Source organism: Pyxicephalus adspersus, chromosome 5, assembly GCF_032062135.1.
Source record: "Pyxicephalus adspersus chromosome 5, UCB_Pads_2.0, whole genome shotgun sequence".
NCBI lineage: Eukaryota > Metazoa > Chordata > Amphibia > Anura > Pyxicephalidae > Pyxicephalus > Pyxicephalus adspersus.
Window position 1 is genome coordinate 118,764,430 of NC_092862.1, and position 21,228 is coordinate 118,785,657.

Sequence of the window (21,228 nt, forward strand, 5' to 3'; positions counted from 1 at the left end):
TAAAATCCAATGTCAGTGTAGAATCTGTTGTTTATTCCTATAGGGAAGTTCCACCAAGCTTCAGAGACAGAATTATCAATTGGTCAGAATATAGTATGTTTATCAGTACATTTATATTGTTTTGATAGTATTCATTAGTTTCATAAAGTTCATTATATACCAACATTTGTAAAGATTTTTTTTAGGGGAATTTCTAAATTTTGGGGGAAATAAAACATGGTTTCTTTTAGCTGTTCTCCAAACCCACTGCCATTTTAATTATGCTATTATACAACATTTAAAAGGTATTTCTTTTTTATTTAATACAGGTGTGTAAAATAACATCTGAATAGGTTTTTATATGACCTTAGCAATGAGCTTAACCAGGACAGGCCACCTACTACAAAGGGTTTAAACTTTGACCCCATTTGTATGCAGTGGCTTTAGTACAACCAAAAATGCCTCTGAAGACGGTACCAAATTTATATAGTGGATGAGTTCATGAATATATGGATAGGGTCTGAGTGGCTTTAAAAAATCATGCACTTAGCTCTGTATACTTGCTAGGCTCTTTCAGATCAATGGCACTGCATATCAAAATAGAACATTTTAATACACTAGTTTATAATGTATTCGGCTCTCAATGGCAATATGTTATTGAGTTTATATATGACTGCTAACTGAAAAAGAGTCTTTGTTGGTAGAAGGAGATATCCTGATACTCAACAAGAGATTTGAGCTTGATGAGCCTTTCAATAACTAGAATATCAGATTTAGGTTGGTTTACTTTTTATTACCCTGTACATACAGAAAACTAGCAATTATGTGAATATTGCCTATTATTTTTCAGCACACCTTTAGCAGTTTCATTGTTACTATGTAATAAATACCTTAATATGTATGAACAGCATAAAAGCAAATTACAAAAATACACTGCAGACTTCTCATATTATACAACTTATCACATTTTTTAGAGTGGTGCCTAGGTGTCTGGTGAAAGGAGTGAAAGGACATTAATGTCAATGATATCTGAGAGCCACTTGTGACTTACAAAGAATTGTTTGGGGAACATAGGGTAAATGTCTTTATTCCTACATTTAGGTGTGTGTGATCCAGCTGGGTGATCCAGCAAACCTGAAATGGATCTGGTCCAGGATTGAAAACATTTGCTAACAAATAGCAATTGACTTAAGAAATCAATTTAGGTTTGCTGGATTACCCAGCTTCACTGCTGAAAGTGTATCCTCTCCAGGGTTGGGGAGCTTTAATAAATCAGGCTCATTGTATTTTATGTGTATAACATTATGTGTATGTGTATGCCATTGGATTAAGACCTAATGTAGTCCACATTCAAGTTTTTTTTGATGTTCTATTTCTGAATTCCATCACCTCCATCTGCATTGAGTAGCTTTTCCTTCATTCTTGCTGCGTAGATTCCATTATGCACTATTGAGGATATTGTAAGGGACAATACCAAAACAATAAACAACCAGTTTAGTCTCATGTACCTCCTTATTGAATTGAATTTTTTTTAGCTATATTGAATCGAAAATCTATAGCTGTTCTCATTATCTATTATGAAGGCTTTGGCATTCACATAGACATGCTTCTGTTTTTGCAATTCTATTCCCAAATGTTAATAATTGACTATAGATATGTCCTGACTAATGACAATATAATAACAGAAGGCAACCTGTGATGTAAATAGACCTGTCTGGTTTTAATGGTCCTCTTCTGGTCCCACAGCTTGATAAAATGCCACACATCAGTACAACAAAAGGCAGCGATACTAGATTGTTTCTCTTTTTATTCCTACACATTTGGTAAACATATTAGTTATCTGTTGTTAGGCTTTACCTAATTTACTTCACTTTTGAGAACCCTCTACAGCTTTTTTTAGGTTAACCATTGAAGGCCTTCTCCAGGTCTAGGAAACATGCACAGGTTTATTTGTTTCACTTTCACAGATGAAGATACGATCATGGGTACTTCTTACTAGGTCTGATCCATCTTTTCCTTAAAACTTGCCTTTCAATTATCTTGAATAAATTGTGCCTGGGACACTGACAAGTAAGGTGCCACAATGCTTTAGACATCTCCTGGCCTACTTTGTTAAAAATAGGAATTATGGCATAAAAAATGGTATAAAAAAATGGAGCAGTAATTCTTCTTCTTGTTGCCTTCCCACCTCAGCAACTCCAGTGAGGTCTAACCATGCCCAGCTGTCTCCTAAGTCTTCATTCTCTTTGGAGAATTGCTCTGTAATTTCCCTTGTTATGTTATTTTCTTCTCCCATAACCACAACCACATTACTTTCTGTTCTTGTTCCCTGGGGTTAATTTGCCAGTGACTTCGATAAGATATCGTTCCATTATCCCATAACTTTTGGATCATGGTAAAGCAGATGTTCTCTATTATTCTTAATAAATTTCAGAGGACATTCATTTTTATCATCTCTTGTTTTTAAAAAAAAACTAAATAATAAACACTTTTTGGGTTTTAAAAGACATTTTTTAAAATTTCCTAAACTTTAGTCATGACATTGGTTTTTGTATTTTCTACATTTTGTCCTGGTGGCATTTTGTTGCAATTTAGTCTCTGAGAATGATTGTTCATTCTAATCACACAGGTGTTCTTTCCACAGAATTTTACCCTTTTCTCTTTCTGCATCATTCTGCAGTACTCTTACTACTCTACAATAATCTTAAAGCAGTTAGAACACTGTTGACCTTCTTTAGTTGCAACTTGTGATACTTTCCTACTTATTAGGTCTCCAATCTCCTTCGCAAACACCATTAGGCTGAACTGTGTATCAATGTTTGTTCTTTAAAGGTTTTCTTTTTCCCTCTCATGCCTCTTTTTGTACAAAAATGTCACGGTCACTCCCAATTTCTGTGCTAATTTTCACTCTTGAATCCTTTGTGAACTTGAATGTCTGGCTTGGTACACCAGAAGAGTCTATTATATATCTCTCTTTCCTGGACATGTTGGCAATCGTTAGCAATTATTCCTTATCTACTTTGGGAATAATTTCTTATTCTACTTTTTAAATCTGTTCAGTATCAGAATTTCTTGGTTATCGTGTTTTGTGAGAGCTTCTAGAACTCATTTGTCGTTTGAGCATTATTATCACTTCCTTCATACACCAATGATAATACAGACAGCATGTTTTTACTTATTATACACAAAATATGTGATAGTCACACTAATAGCTCTTCCGTTTACAGGGAACAGGCACAGACAAAGCTAGGCACAAATTTTCCCACTGCACAAGGGCCCCAGACCCCTCGCAACCAACAGGGGCCCCATTTAGTTTAACAGGGGGCCCCAAGTCAGTTCTGCACATAGGCCCACCAATGGCTACATCCGCCACAGAAGAGAAAGACACACATTTATAAACTGCTGTTTCTTGCTTTGGTGATACTACAAGAAGCATAAGCCATCATAGCTGTGGTAGAATAGAAGAGCATGTAATAGGTTAATACAACAAAAATAACAGGAGGAACAATTACCATTTTACTTGTAATCTGAACTAACAGAGTGGTTATACCACTAATAATTTTATTATCTGTAAACTTTGGATTGGATATTTCATAAAAATACTTTCAGGTCGATGAATAAATAAATAGAGGATATAAACATATGTATTTTAAAATTTAAGCGAATCATTATACTGTTTTGCAAGTCATTAATACCTCCCTTTCTTTTCAACTTTAAGAAAATATCTTCAGAAAGAATGGATCGAGAGATGCTTTACTTTGTGGAAACAACAGCGATGCTGGGTGAGTTTATGTTTTATGAACAAGTTGCAGGAATACTGTAAATGTGTTTTTTACAGCACAGTCAAAGCACTTAATAATTTGTTCAACTGCCAAATTACAAATCATTTTGTGACCAAAGTGAATTTTCAGTTAACATTATGAACTTAGTAAATATCACTCAATTTATACTTCTCATTTAAAACAAAGCCATATTGACAAATCAATGGAGCTTTATACCAGATCATCATTCTAAAGTATGTATAATGCATTATACACAACCTGCTTCCATCAACTTCGTATCTTGTGCTGAAGGCTTTAACCTTTGTGACCGCTCACTCCCATGGGGGTTTTTGTTGGTTTCATTGGTTCATTATGAGGTATGATTTTTGGCACAATATTACCATACAGGTGCCAGATATCAAATCTCATGCCTTGATCATTTAATAAAGTAGACCTAAAAGTAAAAGCAACAGACGTTCCATTCCAATGGTAATCTTTAGCTGTTCTAGTCATTAGGAAAAAAATCTGCATATGAGTTGGTAAATACCAGGTAAGGGCTTTCCTTGTCAATCAGGCAAGTAAAGGCTAACCGAGACCCCCTGCAACCAGATTTAGAACATACTGATATGTTGGCTGCATTTATTCTTGTTACAACTCCATATGTATTGCATTAATGCCCAGATACAATTTGATAGGATATTAAAGAAAGGAACAACCTGCCACCCTTGTAAAATGTTGTACATCCGACACATGTCCGTCTGCCTGTCCCTATGTCCTCAGACCATATTACATTTTAAAATAGTTTGTGAGCTGACTACTTAAGTCAATGTGCCTATGTTAGCAATCTGTGAAGGATTATATACGTATTGCAATTTCTTGCATCACTAAGAGGAATATTTTGCATGCCTGTGGCTACTTCCATCAGTTTGTATCTAAAACTTCCCCATGGTCATTGTTGCATTACTCTGTGTACTCTCTTAATCGTTAACGCTTTATCTGTATAAGGAAGCTGGGTTGTGTTTTTCTAACATGTAGCGGAAAATGTATAATGTATGCTGGATTCAAAAATAAATTCAGAATATTTTGTTAAATATTTATTCATTTATTAGAAAAACTTCTAGCCTTATGTTCTATAGCAGTATATTCAGGCTAAGCAGACTTACCCCAACATACTGGAACTTCCCTTTGCCCTCCCCATCATTTTCTGTTGAACTTTTATTTGCAACAGGGTAAAATAATCTTGATGAATTATTTTAGGCTGACCACAGTGTCTCCCCCTATCGCATTTATAAAAAGATCTCTAAATGATAAGATGTACATTTGTTCTCAACAGGAAATGTCCGGAAGGTTTTGTATGTCTGAAAGTTGGAAAAAACCCCAATTATGGCTACACCAGTTTTGATACTTTTGGATGGGCTTTCCTTTCTCTATTCAGACTTATGACACAAGATTATTGGGAGAATTTATACCAACAGGTATGTTTTAATTACTTGTCTAGAATAAAGGTTTGTCATAAATGGGCAGCACGGTGCCTCAGGGGTTAGAACTCCGGCCTTTGCAGCGCTAGGTCCTAGGTTCGAATCCCAGCCAGGACACTATCTGGATGGAATTAGCAGGTTCCCCCCGTGTCTGCGTGAGTTTCCTCAGGGTACTCTAGTTTCCTCCCACATCCCAAAAACAACTTGGCTTCCCCCTTAATTGACCTTAGACTACATTAATGACATATGACTATAGTAGGGACATTAGATTGTGAGCTCCTTTGTGGGATAGTTAGTGACATGACTATGGACTTTGTACAGTGCTCTGTAATATGATGGTGCTATATAAATACTGTGTAATAATATTAAATGAGAATGCTCTGGCTCACCCAGAAGACCATTTAGATCCAACTCAGAGTAAAGGGGAATGGTAAGGGTTAGTACTTCAAATGACCTAAAAGCTTGTAACTTCACACAATAGTGCTAAATTCATGATAGTGGCTGACAATATAAACATGTTAGACAGCTTCATGTCTGGTATTTATTCTTACAAAAATTTATGACTGCCTATAGCTGCTAAAAAAAAAGTTGTTATTTAGCTAACAACAAAAAAAAAAAGAATTACATGCATGTGATTGTACTTAATGCTGTGGAATAATAATCATGGGACAACCCACCAAACAGTCAAGAAGCCTACATATGTATGTCTAGTTCAGTCCATTACCAACAGAAATACAAAAAAAAACTTAACAATGTTACCTGCAATTACAATTTTGTTATTTGTTTTATCTTTTCAGACTCTTCGAGCTTCAGGGAAGACATACATGATATTTTTTGTGTTTGTCATATTTTTGGGTTCTTTTTATCTTATTAACCTGATCCTTGCTGTGGTTGCCATGGCTTATGAAGAACAGAACCAAGCCACCATTGCTGAGGCTGAAGCAAAGGAGAAGGAGTTTCAACAAGCCATGGAACAATTGAAGAAGGAGCAAGAGGTTGATATATATAGTCAATATATATGCTATTCAATGTTAAAAATACATAAAATATGATCTCATTGCCTTCAGCTTTAATTTCCTTTGGCTTATCATAGCAGTAACAATTAGATGAATCCAATGTCTTAGCTTACACCGTTCAATTAAAAAATATTGATCTTTTAGAGAAGGGCAGCCTATTTTGAACTATTTATTTGTCTGTAAATATGGCTCCCTGCATTTCCATTCTTTGAATTTTTGCAAACAGTGCTGAATGACTTGTTTATCCTAGTGGGAATAGCAGGAGAAATTAAGTGGGTAAGTCCATTCAATCCCTTACTAGTTTGTCCACCTTCCAAGCTGTTCCCAGGTGATTTGAGGCTTACAAATCCAGGTCTGACCTTAGGCTCATGTCATTAGTATAGTAGGAATTCTGTGATGTCTTAATGTCATTATTCTTCTAGCTGTAACACCATCATTATTTTTAAATTTTCATAAGCTTAGCAGCAGAATTGGCCTTTCTCTCTTCCTTCTACCAGTCCTCACTTCTAAGAATAGCTGCTTAATTGTTCATAACCTCTACTTGTCCTGTATGCTCAAACGAATGGGCATTACTGGGAGTGGGTTCCCATAGTACTGTTCCTGCTCAATAACACCCACATGTTTCAAATGAAATCTCATATAAATATCTATTTTTGTGACTTCAACTGCTCCTTAGGGGATCTATTTATAAATGATATGTACCCAACAATCACCCACTTTTTACCTTGAATTTACATGTTAGTTTGAATTAGAAAAAAGTATAAATTGAAATGCTTGAGTAAAAGTCGTTTCAAACATATTCCTATTGAAATTTGAGAAATGTAAACATTTTGGGTAAAAGTTTGGGAAATCTTGGGAAAACATTAAAAAGTAGACACCTAACATATTATAATAATGTTGTATTTTTTGATACCTCTAAACAATAGGCTTTTTTTTTTTTTGCTAAGCAGGCACTTGCAAGTAAAGGACCCGATGCTGGGTCTCACAGCTCCTGTGAAATGTCACCGTTCAGTTCTAAAAGTGCCAAAGAAAGAAGAAATCGAAGAAGGAAAAAAAAATCCTCGGAAGTGGACGAATATAATGACGATGCAAGAACTCACAGAGGAGAGTCTGATGAGGAGAGCATGCGGAAAATGGTAATTTTGAACTTCCGTTAGAGGAAGGTACAGCTTATATGAAAATAGTATGGGGTTGGAGATATCACATATTGCTGGTGACAAATAATTGAACTGTCATTGTATAAAGATGGAGGAAGTTCCTCTCTCAGCAATGAGAAGATTTTTAAACAGGTGTGAAAGTGATTGGAGACGGGTGGGTGTTTGACCGCAAAAGAGAGTAATTCCCTAGTCAATCATTGCTATGTGCTGCGGGGGTAGTTTGAAGTTTGACATGTGGGAAGCCCTTGTCCAGACCTGTATGGTCTACATAGACAGGCTGCCAAACATGGCATGGCAAGTGCAAGACACCCTGCATTGAAAAATGCGATTAGATACTCATTTAGGTGGATGTAGATACTAATATGTTATGTTCACACATTTGCTTCAAAGTATCTGATTAATAAATCTTCTTTAGATTTGCATTGTAAACTAAAAATAATCTTAAATGAAGGTATTAGTCATAGGTGCAAGATGTAGATTGTAAGGTAAAATTCCTTTGAAGATCTTCTTAATCCACAATGTATTGATCTTTACAAATAAATGCAACTCACATGCACCTGTTCATGTTCTCGGGGAAGGAAGTAGCCATCAAGTTGCCTATCAAGTAAAGAAAGTGTAATTTATTTCAAGACCTATTTGTTACAGCTAATTTAGATCAGATTAAAGAGAACTTTCCCACTTCTTAACAGCTGTCAAGTCTCTTTGAGACCAGATATTGCTTGAAACAGCAGCTGTGCTATGACAATTTTTTTATTTCATTGTAAACGCTTTTGCTCCTTATTGTTCCTGGAGAGAATTAAAATGTAACCAAAGGCTTTTATATGTTGTCTTAACAAATCTCAAATCCAGTTACTGTGGGTTGCACAGTCTCCATAAGGTAAAAGTAATACTTAATTTTCCATCCTATACATTCCCACATCTTTCATTATCTGTAGCTCACAGATGGGGGGTTTCATCAGAACAGTTAACTCTTCTAATAAGCAGTGGGCATGGGTAGGTGTTCCCAGGTACATTTTGAAATTTTTCATACTTGTAACGCTGGTGCCTAGGCCCACTGCTTTATCTTTTTATTCGTCATGTGAATAGTACAAGCAGGCACAGCCACATGAGAGTGGCAACTGTGATTTGAATTTAGTAGCAGTATAGCATAGTAGCTTAGCTGCATGTGGTGGACTTCACTGTTCATTTACTATCAAAAATATTTTTGGCTTTTTTACTTTTAACCTTTTTTACTGGTGATTTATATTTGCGCTTGGAAAACCTTTTCGAGTTTCAAATTAAGTAGCTTACAGTAACAATGTAATTGTATTGAAGATATTTTATAATTTTTAATTTAGAGTTCAGGCAGTTGGGGGCTATATTCTGATTGTCAATGTTTATTCTCTGGATGAGTTTTTAATCAGATAAAAGGAGGCTCAAATCAATCTGCCTCTGTTGTATTGTCTGTTTAGCTAACCTATACTACTTTGTGATTCCTTTGTGGTTATTTCAATGTTTATCTTTCAAACAATGTTTTTAGAAATGTATATGTATTTATATATTTGCAACTGCAGAAAAAAACTAAAACAGTTATATGTTTTGTTTTTTTCTCCTTCTTTTTTTGATCTTATAGTCTCTTCTTGGGATTGGTTTTGGGCCCAGTTCAGCTAAACGAAGAATAAGCCAAGGGAGCATATTCAACTTCCATATCCGGGGCAGAGATCTTTTCTCTGAGACAGAGTTTGCTGACGATGAAGTGAGCAATACCAGTGAGGGTCACAGAGGGTCTCTGCTTGTTCCACGTGCTGGAAGACGCCAAAGCATCCAAAGTCAAACAAGTGCTCATTCATATCCAAACACTCCTGGCTTCACACAAAATGGAAAGAGGAACAGTTCAGTGGATTGTAATGGAGTTGTGTCTTTGGTTGGAGGAGCTGGATCTTACTCAAACCCAACCTCTCCTGGAGGACTACTGTTGCCTTCTGTAATAGTGGAGAAGTCTGGCACTGAGGAAAATGTAAGTTGAAAACACTTATCATTAATATGCCATATCTTATAATTTTTTGTTTAAGTTTGTTTGAAATCTCCATTTTATTTTGATGTGTCTTAGATCTTAGCTAATATGTTTCTGGATTTACAGTGGTGCTTGAAAGTTTGTAAACCCTTACAAATGTTCTATATTTTTATATAAAATGTAAAAAGACCTAAAGCAAGTGGTTTATGTGAGGTTAACCACCAATAGCCAAGAGCTGAAACTGTTCTATATTGAGGAATGGGCTAAAATTTCAAGTCGACTATGTAGGGCTGATCAACAGTTACCACAAACTTTTAGTTGCAGTTATTGCTGCACAAGTGTGTCATACCAAATACTGAGAGCACAATTCACTTGATTTTGCCACATGCAGATATGTTATTAGCTCATTTTTTTAAAAAATAAATGCATGACCACATAAAATATAGTGTGCTTATTTGTTTACCTAGGTTTTCTTCATCTACTTTCAAGCATTACTGTATATGTTGGCTTCTCCAATCAAATGATTAAATAGCAAAACAATATATATTACCTATTTAAACAGTCTAAAGATTCATAGAAAATGTGAGAGATTTGTGAACATATTGGTACAGAAGAAAGGATCACAATAGGTTTCCATTGACAATTATATGAGTCTACATACCCCAATAAAAATGCTTAACAGATTTGAGGCAGTGTCACGAAAATGGCTACAATGGTGCTGGGGATGCCAGGGAAGGTACAGAATGGTGACATGCTGCAGAGAACAGAGACAAAATTGGAAGTTATGCTTGTAGATACAACATATTTTAGGTGTTGTTTCTACAGAAACTGTTCATTTAGCATCATGGAAAGCTGGAGCGTTAAATTATAGAAGAAAAATGATGAGCTGCAAAGGAATGTCCATCTTATTTTGTTGCTCATGAGCCCTCTTCGGGCTATGTTCACTCTGCATGAACAGTATTATTGTAAATAAATATGAAATATTCTGGGATTTATCATGTTTATTTTGTGCACCTACGTACAATATCTTCTTTTCATCAGTGATGATTGACAGTTTCATAGGAGTTAGTGATTTTGTAACCTCCAGCTGTACATGCAATGTCAGGTATTGTAAACTAATGGCTCTTCTTGGCTCTTCCTATGTTATTACTGTTCTGTTCTCGTTGGCTTCTCTCTCCTAAATCTATTAATATACTGCAGCTCAGATAACTTTACCCGACTCCAAAGTAGTTTGATTCTCTTCTGAGAAAATCTCTGGTGATTGCCTGTTACACCTACTGTGAATTTGTTCTTCTTTTTCACAAACCTGTCTTCACGTTTGTCCTCTAAACATCACAGCTGTAATCTGCTAATAAAACTGCATGGTGGAAGTGTAAGGAACAGGTGGACCCTGGAAATTCTAGAAGGAAATATTGTTCTTGGAAGTAGAACCCATATAGAAACAATGGTCTAATAGAAAAAAATGATTACCCAGGAAGTATTTTTGAAAACTAATATTGTAAAAGGCTTTATCTATCTGCTCCTTATTAAATTGCATGCCACCCAGTAGGACATTCATTCACTCCATGCCAAAAGGCTTCTTTTCCCATTCTTAACTATTTTGTGATGGTCAAGGACTTAGCTGCTTGTTGACCAGTGCTAAGACAGCCTGTCTTTATGATTGATGCCATTCAGATCAGCCATAACAAGCAGCACATGTGATGCTACACAGTTTTAAAGCTATCAGATAGTACATCTACACATGCCTAGCACCAGCATTGAGAACCTTCACATGGATATTAGCTAATCGATCAATCTGCACTTCAGATGAATTGGCAGGATGTGTGAGGGATTTGAGTTTACAGCAGTCATTCCCGATCGTTCTTCAATATGGGCTGTGGCGAACATCAGGGGACTGCTGTACACATGTAGGATATTGGGTGAGATTCATGTGACATTTATATATAGCTTTATGATGGCAACCAAGGAGTTGAACTGCCTAAGAACAAGTCATTAGGTTGCTATATTCTTGACAACCAACAATTAAATCAGTATTAGGAACAAGGATTATTGTGTTTGCTGTTACCACCAGGCCCCTATTATGGGAAGAGGCTTTTTACTTAAGCTGCCCCCTAACCATCTAATCAAAATTAAATTTCTACAAAACTTTCCATACATTAATTATTCGACTGTTGAACTCCTGCTAGACAGTAAGAAGACAAACTATATTTTAACATGCTTGCAAAAAGCTTTTGGAGCAGTTTTTAAAGGTTTGCTTACTCGTATTACCTAAAAACAAACAGTCTTTATAAAGCACCAACGTATTACACAACACTGTTTATTTCTCCACTGAAATATAAATATATATAAATTCACATTCAGCCTCCAAACCTCCATTACATGTGAAGCGTTCCCTCCATTCCTCCTTCAAATCCGTCACTCATTAGATCAGTGTATGAGGGGGTACTGAGAAGTTCCTGGATTTGCTCATAAAGAAGAATATTCACATATTCCCCCCTGAGACTGAGGCACTTGGTACAGCATAGTTGCAGCTTTTCTAAAACGTTCAAAAAAAAGTCCTTTGGTTTGGCTGCAAACCAGCTCTCAGCAGCATCTCTGATGTCAGAAATGTCCTCAAAACGTTGCCCCATCAGATGTTTCTTCAAATTCGGGAAGAGATAATAGTCCGAAGGGGCCAGGTCAGGTGAGTAGGGGTGGTGGTGGACCAATTGGAAACCCAGGCTGTTCAATTTGGCAGCCACAACATTGGACGTGTGCGCAGGTGCATTGTCCTACATAAAAAGGATCCCTTTGGTCAACTTTCCGCAGCGTTTCGTCTTAATTGCCTCCTTCAGCTGGTCCAGGAGGTTAGCATAATACTGTCTCGTGATACTAGAGCCATGAGGTAGGTAGTCCACCAACAGAATACCTTCCGGTCTTTGTCCCAGAAAACAAACGCCATGAATTTTTGGACCAATTCCTGGGTTTGGAACTTCTTCGGCAGCGGGGAGCCCACTGTGGCGTCATTCCTGTAACTGTTCCGTGGTTTCAGGATCATAGATGTGGAGCCAGGTTTCATCCTCAGTCACTAACCTAGCCAAAAAGTCCTGTGCAGCTTCAAAATAGGCCAAAATGGCTTTGGATGCTTCAACTCATTCCTTCTTCTGATCACTGTTCAAACATTTCGGCACCCACTTCGTTGAAACCGCATGTCTAGGATAATGGTGATAACAAACCCAACACGCTCCCGTGAGATGTCAAGTATCTGGGCTATTATTTTTGTGGATATTTGCCGGTTCTCAATAATCATCTCATGGACAGCATCGCAGGTTGCAGGGTCAGTTGAGGTTGGGGGGCGCCCACTGCAGGGCTCATCTTCAACAGTGAAATGCCTTGAAATGAGATATACAGGTTTTGACAGTGCTGTAGAAAGGACGCTTCTCCCCCAGAGTTTGTGACATCTCAGTGTGAATGTCCTTTGCTGACTTTCCCTGAAGAAACAAAAACATAATGACGGCCCGTAACTCCAATGATGTGAAACTTGCTTGTGCCTCTGCCATCACAGCTTCTCACTAAAAGAAAAAAAAGTTTTAGAATCGCAAAGACCTGATATTTACACAGTACATACTAAGATATTAGACTGTCATATGCCCCCACACTCATTTTTCTGTTTCATCTGGAAGGGGGCAAAGTCAGGAACTTCTCAGCACCCCCTCCTACACCATAAACATTTGAGTCCACATGTATGATAACTTTGTTTCTGGATGCTCTCTGTTGTGGTATTGACAGTAACATAAAGAACAAGCTTTAAGAAAGCAAAGTTCCAGGCAGCACAATGAATTGAATGCCTGTTATTGGCAGGGAAAAAGCTTATATTTATCTGACTGGATAATACAGATGCAATCCCAAAGCTAAACAATAAATACTGTTTTTGAAAATCACAGCAGAGACCAATTTTAAGTGCTTTGTCAAAAACAATCAATACTTTTCCAACAAACACACCACAATAAGATTGCAAAGCATAGCATCACAATCAAACATGGAAAATATATTGAAGAATATATTTATTTACAATGTAATATTGGAGTTGCATGGATAACATTCCAAACTGAGGATTACTTCTACAGTTGTTGGTAAAAATACATAGGACATACTCAATCTTTGTTGACAAACAATTGTATGTACATATGGCCTGATTTAATAAAGCTCTCCAAGAGTGGTGAGGATAGACTATCATGGGAGAACATGGGTGATCCATCAAACCTGGAATGGATCTGGTCTAGGATTGAAAACATTTTCCAACTAAAAGTAAATGATTTTTAGGAAATCTTTTTCAGGTTTGCTGGATCACCCAAGTTCTTCCATAGTATTCTCTCCAGTCTTGGAGATTTTTAATAAATCAGGCCCATAGTATTGCCATGGAAATAAGAGTGATGATACACAAAATCTAGTAACTCATACTGACCAAAAAATAATTTGAATGCAGTGGTTGAAGAGAATCTGCCAAGGGAAAAAATTGCTACAAGGAACAAGTACAGGCACATAGGCCACTTTTAGACTTGCAGTTGACCATAGTGGTGCTACAGGCTCAACCACAATCCCAACTGCTCCCAACAACTGAATGGGAGTGGTTGGGAATCTTTTTGTGCACGGGCTTGCTCATGGTTGTGACTATGGTGGATTGTAGTGCAGTTCTTGAGAAACGACAAGACGCTTTTGGCTGCATGGTTACCTTTCCTTCCATGTATGGGTATGGGCTTCACTAACACATTGTATTTTAACATTCAGCATAATTCAGGCTAATGTGTGTTTCCTAAAACATTACATATATTTGAATGGGTCTGAATTTAAGACAAAAATAAATATTATTTTAAATTACACTATATTAATATATATATATATATATATATATATATATTTTAAACCTATAAAACCACTGTTTCCAAAATATGATAAGTATCAAATAGTGTATTTTTGCATTCATGCAAAAGCCCAAATTTGAAACAAGTTATCTGCTTTACGGAAGACAGAATGTGCTCTTGGCATTTAATGAATACTCTATACTGTGGTAGCAAAACAATTTATTCTGGATTGTAAATTAACATGAACAAAATGGCTGCCAAACAACACTGAGATTGCTGTTCCTGTGGCAAAAGGTCCTCCAGGCATCTGTCAGAGTTGCCAGATTGCCAGCCCAGGCCAAATCTAGTGTAATATAATTCTTTTACAAATACATATTTCTTAACTGCTGTGTAATCTATAGTTTTGTATAGCATTGGAGGTTTTTATTGTGTTTAGCCTCTGTGTATGTTATAAATTTGTATGATTATTGTACCCAGGGCTTGCATGGATTGTTTTCTATGAATACTCTTTTTGTTATACAGTAAATTATTTCTAGTGAATAAAACACAGTAGTAGCATTTATAGTATAATGGTTTAAAGCTTGAATATAGCACTGTGTTAGTACATAAATTAAACTGGCGCTGCTTGTTAGATGCCTCGGTTTTGTTTGTCAATAAATTACTCTTGTCAATAAAGCTTGATGTTTTTCCCAGGCTTAAGTTAAGCAGGGGTGGTGTAGCAATTGTTTAATACAAAAAAATGATTGTGCTAAGATGTTGACCAGTTCTTTTTCCAACTTAATATTTCCAGAAATATTTTATTTTCCCATTACTTTAAATGTGCCAGAATGCAGTCCTTTGTGTTGCTAAGTTGAGTGCTAATCGCCATGCTTTGCATGTGGCAAACAGAGACAAGGCAAAGTGGTTTCCAGTGAAGTCAGAACCCTTCCCTCCTAATTGTCAAAGTGGCCTCATGAAAGCACTGTTTACTGATTGTATGGCACTGCTTCGAAGAAAGAAAACTCTTTCAGATTTTGACTCCTGCTAGGATAACCTGAATCAAAACAGAAAAGAGAAATAAAGAAATTGAGCTTGGAACAGCAAAGAGCTCCAGCTAATGTATTGCTCTCATTGTGTTTCATAAGCATGGATTAGACATGGCAGAAGGTGAAATAACTGTTACTCATGTTGATTTTTTTTGGATACATTTATGAACACAGAAGTGCACATGTGGAAAATAGGATTTAAAACTCAGATTCATTAAGTCTGAGCTGTAAAATGTAGAAGTGATGAACTATTTTGATATGATGCATAATGCCTATGTATCTTCCATTTGTTTGAAATGGCAAATATAAAAATTGCATGTATGCATCCCACCTCTGTTATACATGTCCCTATAAGAACAGACAACACCAGTTGATTTGCCAGAAATGCACTCGGCTACTGATAATTTTGTTTTGAAATGGCACTGCATGCCCTGTTAGTGAACTGAAATTGTAGACTTGGTGGGTATATTTAAAAATTTTGTTCATTGAAAGTGCTTGTTATTTATTCTATGCAAATTAAATAACATTATCGAATAAAGTTAAGAGCTTTTTATAAATTACTGGGAGATGTCAGAATAGGGGAGGCAAATGATCTTGAGTTGAATTTGTTGTTGTTGGATGAATGTAGCTGAATTGAATGTATTTAATTATTTAATATATTATCTTATTATTTAGTTATCATTAGAGATAAGACAATGTACTTTAGAAGTTTAAAAGTGGATCTGTTCTCTAAAATTTACTTTTAAAAAATGACCTGTTGCTACTGATCTACTAGTTGTGATGTACTCATGGCCATCTTAGCTCCCCTACAATAAAATGGTCTATTCAGAATTATTGGTAATTGCTGTAAGTATGTAAGTATCCTTTTCATACCTTCATCATGTTTATCTTGACTCACGATGTGTTTGTCAGTCATGATAATGAGGATCGCCAGTATGGGCCAGTAGTTTGGCACAGAAGGTAAATAGTGGTGGACTTGGTGGTGCTTGCAGCCAGTTGCAGGATCCAGAAAAAATATTGTTTGAGCCCGTAATGTTTGTGCATAAAATTGTTGGAGAAATAGGGTTGCAGAAGTTGTCATTTAGAGACATTTTCCATCACTTTGGTCATTGCTTTTTTCTAGATTAGTTAGAAGCAAACCATATCCTTAATGATTACATAACCTTGCTTCCTAAATATATATTATTTAAGTGGTTCCAGGCATTGAGAATTTTCCTCAACTCAAGAATTTTTTATCACTTCCTCTTGACCTCAGTTAGATACCAGGAACGATAAATGAGTTCAGGAGAACACAAAGGCTACTCTTCATTTGCGCCAACTTATATTGTACAGTGAATACAGTGAATATTGGTTTGAACTTGGGAAGTACAACACAACAGGACTTTTTTCATACTTTGTATGATAAAATAAAAACTAATGAGAAGAAAAGGCTTCCAGTTAGATGGAAATTTCATAAAATAAAATAGCAAGCCTATGTAATATTAATGTTTAGGAATTAATCGCTGTTCTATCTCACCCGTCAGCCTAGTGAACTACTCCTGTATCAGAATCACTATTGCATAAGGCACATAACTGCCTAGCTGATAAAAAGGCAGTGTATTGGTGTAGCTTACAAGATGGTTTCCACCTCTGTGTGTGGGTCATACGTACAATATCATGCACTGAATATTTTAGATGAATTGGGCTAGGTCACAGGGAGGTGAGAATTGGAAGCTGGCTGGCTAATGGCAGCATCGTGGTTGTCTAGGAAATATGTCCATAGCACCATGGAAACATATACTCATTTGGTGATGCAATGACAAGGATGTGGCTGCAAAACAGGCCTGGTATCTAATCTATGTAGAAAATTTGTTCTGGATGTGAAAGCCAAGTGGCAGACAGCCCTTTGTATCGCATTCATTCTGAAGAGGCAGCAGAAGGGCAGCTTAGCACACTACAGACTAAATTGTGTGCAAGTAAATATAGGATACTGCATGTTTAATCATTTCTTATCCTTTGCACCATCATTTATTGGTGAATGGTGGGATCTTTACCTTTATAATAAAGAAAATATCCAAACTTACTGGCACTTTTTTGATTGTATATAACCACTTTGGGTTTAAATGCAAGGTCTCTTGCAGGTGTGTGGTTTAAAACTGTGCAGTTGGCCACTCATGCACGCAAAGCTGACTTATGGTAAACCAAACCGCACTGCAGGTCGACACGTTGGTTCTTCTTTCAGAGGAGCCATGCAGCCAGAAGCAATATATCAATTTCAGGGACCATGCCATAACCTTACTGCAACACAAAATGGTTCTCAAACACCTCCATTTAGTTACATTGCAGTGGTTGGGAGAACAGTTTGGGCACTGTGGCACCTGTCATACAAAAGCAGATTTTCTTTCTTTTTTTTTCTTTTGCTTGCTAGTTCCCCCACTACCCTCTATAGAAATATTATATTTCTTATAACGAATCCAGTACAAGCACACAGTAAGAAGACAGTATAAAAAAGTCATGTTAAAAGTCATGACAACAATGATCTGTATGCCTGGTTCAGGTCAATGACTCACTAAGTAGTGAAATTATAGGACAAGAATGAGAGAGACAGAATAGCAGCTTCTATAAAAAGTAAGCAAGTCACAACAACCAGTTTGTTGCATTAGGTCTGCATCTAAGGACTGTGATGTATTTTATTTTTTTGATGAAAGATCTTATTCAAGGGGACCTCTGATATAAAGGAAATGTCTGTCTAATCTGCTTGAATTCAAAGGAGGAACATACATCACTGGTTTTAGAACTTTTTGTGTTGTTGTCAATAAGCTTTGGGCTTGTATTGAAGCTAAAGTAGTGTGCTTTGGCAGGAGTTTGTTAAAATTCATAATTTTGACTGGTGCATTTCACCCACAAGCAACCTCTGCCTGACTTGTGTTTGAGCTCCTTTATGTTACTTTTTCCTTCTTCCATGCACTCCCACTCCAGCCAGCAATGTCTCAACCTTAATGTCTTGACTACAGTTTAGAGTAGAATAGAACCTGAATGTTTCTTTTTGGTGGCAATCTACTTTTGAGCCAGGGCAATTGATGGAAATTTCAGGTAATTACCTTAGTGCTGTTCATTTAGTGCATTATAACAAAACATTGCTTGCAGTCAACCAGTTCAGTTTATTTTTACCAGCAATCTGATGATTGGGAACTCCATTTGGGTACCTGCTTGTAATATGGGAGATGTTATTTCCACATATTTTGCCGACACCTTTAATTTGATAGGGCTGCCAAAAATCAGACCTGCATTAGTTTTTCCAACAGTGCATGGTTCAGGTTGAGCTGCTTTTCTGGTGCATTAAGTTAGTGTTTTGGGATGCCTTTTAGAATGACTAGAACAGCAATGCACATCATCATTCCATTGTGTCTCTTGTCATTTGTTACAACAATCCAACAAATGTAATAGGTACTTTTTGGTGATCCTGAGAATCCAGGTTTTACAAACTCAACAGGTGGAGCAAAAGGATCCTAGAGCCTTTGATGTGCACGTTCCTCTTTAATCATACTAAAACTTTTATTTTGATTGGTGGCTGTGGCAAACTTTTTAGTACTGGAATTTTATTACTGTATGTGGAAAACCCTGAGGATGTTCAAGCATTACAAGCAGGCATTCTCCGGGATCATTGGATTACTGACAATATGAGTACAGTGGACTCAAGCAACACCTCGATAAAAGCAAAAGTACTAAGCAGGTTGCCTGTGTTCTCTATAGGCATCTCATTTTCAGCTTTGGCTAGAGTGGACCTTTTATTCGTGGCTGCTGACATTTAGTATGACTGATCTGACACTAATCAGGTATATGAATAAAATCTGGCCAGTCCCAGGGGATGTACACTTATAAAGCTGTTGCATTCAGCTGCTTTGTATAGTCTGAAGACTGGAGGAGTTGAGTGATGTGATGTTTTCAGCCTGTAGCATGCATTTTTCATGGATTCTTCAGACACATATTGGACATCTGTAACTTGAAACTGATCTGCCTTTGACATGCAGACAACATATAATAGATGTGCAGTGATTACGTCTGTCTGTTTTCTGAGAGCATATTTATTTTGCTAGAGCAAATAACAGTGATGTGGACTGCTTCCGATTTCTGAAAGCACTTTGTTAAAGAGAGTGTGTTAATCTGTCATATAGTATACGGGTTGTCACAGGAACAGTAAGGTATACGTATATAGTATTCCTTATATTTTTTACTATGTTGTTCTTGTTAGCTGTAAATACCAAACTGGGAAATGAACAAACTAATATCAAGATTGATTAGATCATTGTAACACCTTGCTAAACTAAAACACCAGACAATTGTTTTCTAGTTTTTTGATAAAAAACAGAAAGGATAGAATTTATGTTAGAGTACTTATATAACCTTATGCGTTGGGGGGCGGTGAGTTTCTGCCATAATCAGATCATAAACCCGATCATGGCACATACTTACCTACGTGCAGGTCAAGGGTTGCATCCTAGTAAGGTGCCATTTTCACCTCTGCACATGCGCAGGTGTTACATTATCTCTGGTGGTTTCGCTCTGTGCGTGGTGACGCACTCCATACGCTGCACAGTTTAGAGCCTAAACAAAAAACCTGTAACCTAGCACTGCAAAGGAGAGAGTGCTAGCTACTGAGTCAACATTTTATTTGGATGCTGGTACTTGCTTAGAATTTCATAAAGGACCCTTTAGTTGTGCTTTAGGTTTTTCATTGGTGTCCTTTTCTCCAACAGATAAATCCCCCCATTTGTCCTTGGGACTATTGTAGACATATAAAAGATATTTTCTAGTGGGGACACTTGCTTTCATGACAGCTGCAAAGGACACATTTCCCGTCAGATTGTTCAAATTTACACTTACTTCTTGTTATATCCCTGAGGAGATGTAATCTCTTCAATGAAGAAAGCGATAGCATGAAATCTTAAAAAGAAAATTTTGGTTGAAGTTACACTTTCAAATTCTGAAATAAAGGCAAAGGTCAGATTTGGTAATTTTCAGGTGTCAAAAAGTAGAATCCTTTGTATGTTTTTCTTGATGTGATTTAAAATGTGTATGGGGAAAAAAGCAATGTTCTTCTTTTGAAAGAAAGAAGCTTCCCATTCACATCAAATCAAAATGTTACAATTTAAAATAAGAGCAAGGGTACACTCCCTTCTTATAAAACTGTTGACCTACAACAGTGATTCATCTATACCTTCACCATTGTAATAATAATCTCACACCTATGGCACAAAAGCAGGCTCATGGATACATTGTTTTTAATGCACACCAGCTTGTTGCAAACTAGTATCCTACATATCTAATCAACCACTTAACTGGATTTCGTAGAACCCAAGCACATGAAAAAAGTCTATCTTAATTTCCTAACACTGCTTTCTAGCAATTTTAATTGAGATTTCCCTGCTTTGAAGAGATCCAGTTGAAGGAACAGGGAAGTTTGTCCCCCATTAAGTGGTCTTAGAGCTTGTGTTGGTTGTCTTTTATCTGTGTAAGATCTGCTTTGCTCCTGTACAAGTCAATAACAATGCATAGGCAAGTCAGTTGCACCTTGCTATGAATTCCAAGTGATCTTAAAGGCAACTGAAACCGATGTAAAATGATCACCCATTGAAAAGTGTTGATGCAGGCCGCTACTGTCCATGGGTATTTATACAGAAGGAGGAAAAAGTATACAATTTAACTTTAATAGGGACAAACAGCAACCAAAAGTCCTGCTGTGTTCTTTATTTTATTTATACTTACTGTGAATCAGAATGTGGCATTGGTAGGGTTTGAAACAGTTACCCTGGTATTTGGATTATGAAAATCAGCGACTGGTATTTCAAGCAAATGCACGCACAATTGAAATACATACAAACACCATACTTGGCAAGTATACTTGACATACTACTCAGCTCGCTATAGAGTATACACACCATTGCCATAGAATATAGCAAGGAAGATGAAATCACCCTTAACCTATAGCATTGCACATT

General features: G+C 36.7%; 1 protein-coding gene across 1 annotated transcript in view; it reads left to right on the top strand.

The window, feature by feature from the left end:
- The window catches only part of LOC140332095 (sodium channel protein type 5 subunit alpha-like), a 238,635-nt gene that overhangs the window by 104,122 nt on the left and 113,285 nt on the right, over positions 1–21,228 (top strand). The window contains exons 8-12 of the mRNA XM_072413393.1: positions 3,698–3,761; positions 5,074–5,215; positions 6,016–6,213; positions 7,185–7,370; positions 9,004–9,387. Coding sequence (XP_072269494.1) covers positions 3,698–3,761; positions 5,074–5,215; positions 6,016–6,213; positions 7,185–7,370; positions 9,004–9,387 — 974 coding nt within the window. The remainder of the gene's footprint in view (positions 1–3,697; positions 3,762–5,073; positions 5,216–6,015; positions 6,214–7,184; positions 7,371–9,003; positions 9,388–21,228) is intronic.